Source organism: Patagioenas fasciata, chromosome Z (genome assembly GCF_037038585.1).
Source record: "Patagioenas fasciata isolate bPatFas1 chromosome Z, bPatFas1.hap1, whole genome shotgun sequence".
NCBI classification, from domain to species: domain Eukaryota; kingdom Metazoa; phylum Chordata; class Aves; order Columbiformes; family Columbidae; genus Patagioenas; species Patagioenas fasciata.
Window position 1 is genome coordinate 25,040,877 of NC_092560.1, and position 7,699 is coordinate 25,048,575.

General features: G+C 48.0%; 1 protein-coding gene across 2 annotated transcripts in view; it reads right to left on the reverse strand.

Annotated features, from left to right (window-relative positions):
• Window positions 1-6,637, reverse strand: part of PCSK5 (proprotein convertase subtilisin/kexin type 5) — a 254,770-nt gene extending 248,133 nt beyond the window's left edge. Inside the window, exon 1 of one of the 2 annotated variants that reach the window (XM_065861037.2) lies at window positions 5,915-6,637. In XM_065861037.2, coding sequence (XP_065717109.1) covers window positions 5,915-6,112 — 198 coding nt within the window. In that variant the 5' untranslated portion in view covers window positions 6,113-6,637. The remainder of the gene's footprint in view (window positions 1-5,914) is intronic. The other variant, XM_065861038.2, reaches the window with a different exon arrangement.
• Window positions 6,638-7,699: the final 1,062 nt, after the last annotated feature.

The window sequence follows — 7,699 nt, forward strand, 5'->3', positions numbered from 1 at the left end:
CTATACTACTTAATGCAGCATTTATCTCCTTTGTTGGAGCCACAGATTAGATACCTATACTTCTTCCATTCTTTCATCCCCTCTGGCTTATCAGCTGCTTGTTTCTCATGTTCTCCTGCATCTTCAAGGAAATTTGCCTGCCCGAATAAGGAACTCCTAGCACCTGATGACAGCAACTTGAAACTGATGAGGTACTACTTTTATAAGAGCGCAAATCTAGAAAGCCTTCCTTATTTTAAGGCACACACGTTTCAAATTAAAATTAACTCATGCCCAGAGTCAGTTATTGGAGCTCCTCCTCTTTCATCTATATAAACAGAGAAGTGAGGGGAAAAGGCTTAAGTCAATAGTTCAAGAGCACAAACGCCTTCAGCATCAGAGCCTGGAGCAGCATTCCCAGCTTCTCAGATCCTCCACAAGTCATCGCTTTATAAGCTGTCCAGTCTATTTCTTCAGTCTATCGAGAATATTTAGCACCAAACCACAAATTTATATCCAGTGAAAAGGTGTGTTTACAAGAAATGACAAAATTAATGGGAATCAAGACAACATATCAGTACACCTTAATTTTCACAGCTGTATCAAAAGAAAGCTTTGTTCTTTCACTGTACAGGAAGGAATCTCCACAATATCAACACAGTCATAATATTTATAGCAATTGTACAAAATGCCAAACAGACTATATGTTTAACCCTCCGCAGCTGCCAACAGTGAAAAAGTTAGTGACAGATACTTCGATCTAAAAGAAAGGCCTGCTGAGCATAGCCACTGCAAGATAGAAGGGAAAAACATGTCAGCAGGGAGCTTCTGGGGGATGCAGTATACCTCAAATTGCTCCATCCAGTGTGTAACGTAGAACAACTCCTTGGCTGTTTTGCAGTATATTACTTCATTACAGTCATAGAGGGTCTGCTAGTCCAGACCACATTCTTAAGAAACCCATGCAAAAAGAACAGAGGCAATTTTACTACGAGACAAGGATTTGCTCACTAGAGAACCTACTAATTGCACTTCAAGGTTAGGCAAGAAATGCCTGCAACACATGAGAAAAGGAAAAGAAAAAAGTCAACTCTATGCATTTAAGTCCTGATATTACATGTTTACGCTATTTTAAAGCCCAATGAAACAGAGGAGACCTTGGGCCATTTTTTTTATAGTGATGCTTAACTGTATTTGCTCCATCATCTTCACTGCATCTGTGGTTACGTTTCAGAAATGATGTTACCGATAGCCAGGTACTCAAGCCTGAAGTTATTGACAGACAGGTGTTAACTGCATGCCTGTTAATTTGAATGTCAGCTCAAGTGGGCCCTACTGCTCAATCAAAAGCTCCAAACTGGTGGCACTATCTGCAGTAATCAAAATCACTGACTTTCGAAAGAATATCCTGCCCACTTATGTCAGTCAGTAAAGGATCTACTGCCTCTGTTTTCATGATACAAAACCTTTGTTCAGTCCAGTGGGGAAAATACTTTTCCAACATAAACTGAATAACAGTTAATACAATGACACGTCTAAGTTGCTACTCTGTGCTTCTCCAAGCCATAGATAAAGGAAATCAGTGACAGTCTCAGCAGATTCACTGTAAGAATTCGAGTATCTTTGAAGAACAAACTTCTGTTTCTACTGACAACTTCACATTGATAATGGTGAGGAAAAACAGGATAACTGAGCAGTACGCTGGATCAATGTGTAGGAAACAAGAACCAGAACATGGAGCCTGGAAAAACACAGAGTAAAAGAGGATTCTCTCTCTGTCATGTTGTGTCCCCTAAAAATTAATGGAAAACTCCTCTTTTCAATGAGCCGAGAAGCTAAAGGTTCAAGTTTCTTTAGCAAGAACTGGAGACCACAGAAGAAGTTTGAGAGCAACAGTTTACCAGAAGCTGTGAGTCACAGTTCTCAACTTCAGGTAGGCTTTGTAGCTTTCCCATTGTCACCATGGCAATGAAAATTGACTTAAGGTGTGATTTCAATACTCAACTGGATATTCTCCAAATCACAAGAGCATTAAAAAAAAAAAAAAGGGGGGGGGGGGCGGGTAGGCAGGAAGCCAAATTCTCCGTTACCAGGAATGCACCAAATTAAAAAACTGGGAGAAGGGACGTTGTCTGCTGTTTGTGAGTCACAGCCTTCCTGGGTCTATCATCTTGTTTCCACTATCAAATTAACGTACATTTCAATGTCATTTTTCTCAAACATAACCCAAATATTGCCTACTCTCAACTGGTTTACCCCTAACCTACACTAATCTTTCCCTCTTCCACAGCACCTTGCATCTCCACTCATGCAAAATTAACAGGGTGGCTGGTAAGAACAACATCCGCAGAGCCCCTCTGTTTTCCACTGTTCCCTTCAGCTCTAATCATGCAATTAACTGTTGTCAGAATACTCCTGGTTTACAACTTTGCAACTGCACCTATTTGACTTTCTGGTTTTATACACAGTGTCACTACCTCTTATCTTGAATATTTTAATTCCATTATTTTTCTGGGTCATTTGTACTGAATTGGTTCTTTTGGCCAGGTGCAGTGTGAATTTGATTTAGCTTTTTACACTTTCTTCTTAAAGATGAGCTCACAAATTTAATTTAACCAAAAATAATATGCTTAATGCATTACATTAGTTTTTTAAATCTATTTCAGATGATTTTTGGATGTGTATTTTTATGAGATTTGTAATTAACTTCTTCAAGCAGAAGTAAACAGCTTAGCTCTTACGAGACTTTCAGCTTTAATTATAATATTTCAGCTTACCTAGAACAGATATTATCTGCAAAACCAAAGTTTAATTGCCTGGCCATAGCTGCTACAATATGCAGACATTAAACATGTGAAGTCCTGCCTCTAACACAGAAGTCCGTTACTGGTTCTCTCTTTCAATGTTTTCACACTGTATTCGGCTAAGAAAAAGTCTTTCAACATCTCACACCAAATACAGATTTTTAAATAGTTTGAAATTGTCTACCAGTAACAAACAGTGGATTTTTGCCCCATTATCATATTTATCGCACTTCCTTTTATGTGTCAACTATCTCCCTGCTTTCCCAAATCTATGCAAAAAGTCTGTTACAGTCAAATCTAACTCATCAGTCCAGACCATTGCTGACTCCTTTCTTTAAGAGTTAATATCTGCTTACTTTTAGCCATCTTTATCAAGGGATACACTCCATTTAGAGTGATTGATAAGCTTCACAGAAAACTATGCACTTTTTTTTAAATTATTATTTTAATAAACATAGTTATAGAATTATTTTACATAGTTTAACATGTAAATATATAGTTCAAAGCCTATGTATAGTCAGACCACAGCTGTTTGAATTCTTTTATGAACTCTTGATTCTCAAATTATGAACTCTATCTAGCGACCACATCAGCCTGATAAATAAACAGTAGCTAGGAATAAAAGAACAGCCATTAGACTGATCACAAACATACTAACAGATGTGTCATCAGAGAAATACCATTTGGAGATGATTTTGCAAGAAATTAGCAGAAACTTAACAGTGGTCATTGTAAAAAGAGGGCCATGAAAAGAAAGTCTGTATAAGACTGTGCAAATGCACAACACTCCTTAGGGCGTGTAACTGTAAGAGTTCTGCGTTGGCACAATGACATCTAGCACACAGTCACTCCAATCCAAAATACATATAAGAAGCTCTTTCTTACATACACCCACCACCTGCTTCTCATTCTTAAATTCTGCTTGCAGCGGTAAGACGGGAATCAGCCATCACTCTAATTCATGCTGTTACTGAAGTTTACTTCCTCATGTATCCACTACATAACATTCTTCTTTTCCATCTGCACAACTAAGTAAGTGTTGACTCCCTTCACTACATGATCTCTTTTCATTTGCATACCCAGTAATTTTCCAGTTGTTCATTATTTATAGTCTCTATTTTCTGTCATTCCCATCTGTATACCTGATCAGTAATTTATCTATTATTAACATCTCATAGGTGTGTACATGGCACTTTCACTGACACATAAGTAGCAGCAGCTTACTACATTGTTTCCTTGCTTCAACATGAAGTTTGGATGTACAAGGTCTAAAAAGTAGGTTTTGAGTTAGGCAGCTGGCCTGACAAAACACAAAAGGGAATAAGTGCACCCTCCAACTGACTGTTGCTTATTTCAGCACTATAAAGGCCCAGATAGGAGTACAGAGAAACCCTTTAAGCAAAAGACATATGCAAGACAAAAATGAAAGACTTCAACGCAAAAATCCTTGCACTTGGATTCATAAATAGCAGTTTCAAGGTAGAAGTTCAATTTTGACATGATAGCTTGCTACCAAATTTTTGTGCCTCCAAGTGGGAATAGCATTGCCTACCTGAGCAAGTGCTCCAAGAGCAATGTTGGTACTCAGTTTTCCTAAGTAACTGCATCTTTACACATAATGTTTTGTGCTACCACGGTGCCATTTTCCAGCTTTTCTTATGTAAATTATTTATCTTAATAGACTGCACAGCTGTCTTATTCAGGCTTGCAATCACTGGGAACAGCTGAGATGCACACGTCAAACTTTTGAGTCAATGATGCAGCATGTGGGAACTCATTCTACAACACAAATAAAAATTGGGTCTCACTTTGATCCATTTGATGTAGAAGGCCTGTTGTGTAAATGCAGCTGCATTTTTGTGAATCTCATGTATAAGATAAAGCCTTCTGTACCTGTAAATGCTCATTTTTAAACTTTCCATTCATATAGTATGAACTACTGTCTAGAAAGACTGTGCTTGGATGTTTGCACCCAAGCATGAAATGTAATTGTTTCTTTTTTAGGCACTCACCTTGCAAAACTCTACATGGGCAACTCATATTTTGAGGATAATTGCCTGGAAAGGTTAGGATATTGGGCACAAATCCTGCCAGAATAAGTGATCCTAAGACACGTTAAACAGCAGCTGTGTCTAGATGTAGCAATGGGCAATTTTTCAGCATGATCCATCGAGAACCAGGTGTTTCTTTGCTTGCAGTTCCCGGACTCTGGCTGGATCCAATAATTTTCTCAAGGGGTGATCTCTGGATCTAGGTCTTCCAGGTGTTTTCTAGCAGAACATCTGCGGGCTCCGCTGAGTCCAGATGCTTCCCAACTAGCCGGGTGCAGGCCAGGAAAGCTCTGCCTACAGCGCCGGCTTCCGAGAGAGGACTTCTTTGCCCTCATTTCACAACAGCTGCGGCGGAAAGCAAGCGGGCTGCGGGACGGCAGCACGGGCCGCGGCGGTGGCCGGGCCGGCTCCCACCTGGGGCCAGTCCCGCGGCCGCTCCAGACCCCCGGGCGCGCTCCCCTTCCCCGCGGCACCCCGGTGGCCGCCGCACACCCGGCAGCTGCCCCGGAGCGGCGGGGCCACCTCTGTCACCCGCTCCTTCCGCACACCCCGCCAGAAGAGGGGTCGGGACGCCCCCCGCGGCGGGCCGGCGGTCGCAGCTGCCACGTCCTGGCTGCCGGGGAGACGAGCGCTCGCCGCAAGACGAGCTCCGCTTGTACTGGCGTTTTTTCCCTTTGCAAGCGGTGCAGGGGGTGCCCGGCGCGGAACGCAATGCTCGGCTGCCGCGGAGGCAGCGCGGCGGCAGGCAGAGCCCCGGCTGGGCCCCTCGCGTCCCCGCCCCCGGCCCGCGGGCGGCTCTGCGGAGCGCGCCCTGCTCCGCACCTGGCCGCGGAGGGGGCGCTGCGCCCGCGGCCCCGACCCCTCCGCGTATCTGCCCCCCGCGCATCACCTCCGCCGGCCCGCGGCGGGGACGGGAGCGACGGCGGGTGGTTGGCGGGCCGCCCCGCCGTGCGGCGGACGCGGAGCTGCCCGTCCCTTGCCCCTGCCCCCGCGTCGCAGCGCCGCGGCAGCCGACCCTGCCTGCCCGCCTGCCGGCCGCGCCGCCGGCGCCCGCTCGGAAGTAGTTGCGAGGAGGGTTACCTGTCCTATATTGACGTATCCGTACTTGCTCGCTATCCTGTTGGCCTCCTGGAGCCCCCCGGTTATCCGCACAGCCCAGTGGTTGGTGTACAGGCGCGTCCTGCAGGCGGGCAGGAGGAACCCCAGCACCAGGGTGAGCCGGCAGAGAAGGTCCCCGCCGCCTCCGCCTCCCCAGCAGCAGCGGCGCTTCCAGCCCATCTTCTCCTCCTCCGCACACAAACCCAACAAAACTTCTCCTTTCTTCTTCCGAGGCTCTTCTCCTCACCTCCGGGCGGCACCGGCGGCGCGTCCTTCGAAGTTACCCCGAGGAGGAAACTAGGAAGAGCTTGGAGTAGTGCATTGAACCGCTCGGGGGTTAAGCGATGAGGGATCGGGAATAATGGTTATGATCGGTGATTACTGCTGTTCCCTCCTCCCGCCGCTCTTCGGGGATTAAGTAACTTGCTTGGAAAGCTTCTCTCACAGTTTCTGAGCGCCAGCTTCTCCCTCTATCCCCAGCTACATGGGAAGTCGTCTCTCCACCGGGAGGAGGGCTCGTTTTCCCTCGCTCCGCGCTTCCCTCCCCTCTGACTTCCTCCCCCTGCCGCGATCTTCTGCCTCCTCTCCCGCGTCTGGCTTTCCCTCGCCTTCCCCCTTGCCCAGAGCCAAGGAGCAGCGCGGCCGCGGCGGCAGGCGGTGTGTGAGTGTTGGCAGCTGAGCGCCTCAGTTCACTCCGGCTCGGCCACCTCCCTCTCCCCTCCCTCCTCCTCCTTCTCCTCCTCCTCCGCCCGCCCTCGCTCCCGCCCGGCAGCGCCGAGGGCCAGGGGAAATGGCAGCTGCGCCAGCCCTGCGTCCCGCCGCCCCCCGCGCTGCCGGGCCCGCGGTTACCGCCGGCCTCGGTTGCCGCCACCCTGCCGCCGGCCCCGGGGGCTGCCCCCTTGCCCCTACCGGGCTGGGAGGCCGCTGCCCCGCCGGCGAGGCTGCGGGGACGGCGGCGAGGTGCGAGGCCTGCGGTAAGGCTTCGTGCCCGGCTGCGGCTGCGGCCCCCCGGCCCTGCCCCCGCGGAGTACCGGGGGAGAGGAGCGGCCGTGAGGGAGCCCCGGCCGGCGCGGGGGACTGGGCCGGGGTACCTGGCGACACGTGAAGAGCCCCAAAGCTGCTTCAAGGGGGTCCGCTCCTCATTATCCTACAAACGTTGCTCAGCGACGTTGAACATTGAACTGTCTTCCGAAGTCTCTACGTGGTCGCCACGTTTGGAAAGATAAGTGGGCGACCACTGCTTCATCAGCGCAGATGTGGCTGCAGGAGAAGTGTGGCCTCCCCAGTGCTCCCTGGTCCCTGCCCCTGCACAGCATGGCTGCAGCTCCTGCTGCCTCACAGGGAAGCACTTCCAGCAGTGGAGCGGAGCGGATGCAGGCCTGGGAAACCTGCGGCTGGGCATGTGGCAGCCCAGGAGCCACCAGCAGCTGGTGGTGCCTGGCTGGGCTGCAAGAAAACTCTTGTCTGCCCAAGCCTAGACTGTTGCTTACTAGACTTAACCTTAGAGTGATCACAATGGCTTTGGACAACCTCTAGATCTACTTGGCTTTTATTTGAAAGTTTGATTAAGTGTTTATAAAATTCAGCCTGACATACCTAATGTGGGGATCCATTAGAGATTGTGAAGGAATTTGAACACAATAAGTACTGTTGTAATGTACTGGTGTACATGTTGTGGGTTTTCTTCTCTGAGTAACCTAAAATGTCCTACAAGGTCAGGCAGCTGTCATTGTCCTTTTGATACGGACATGAAATATGAGAAATTAA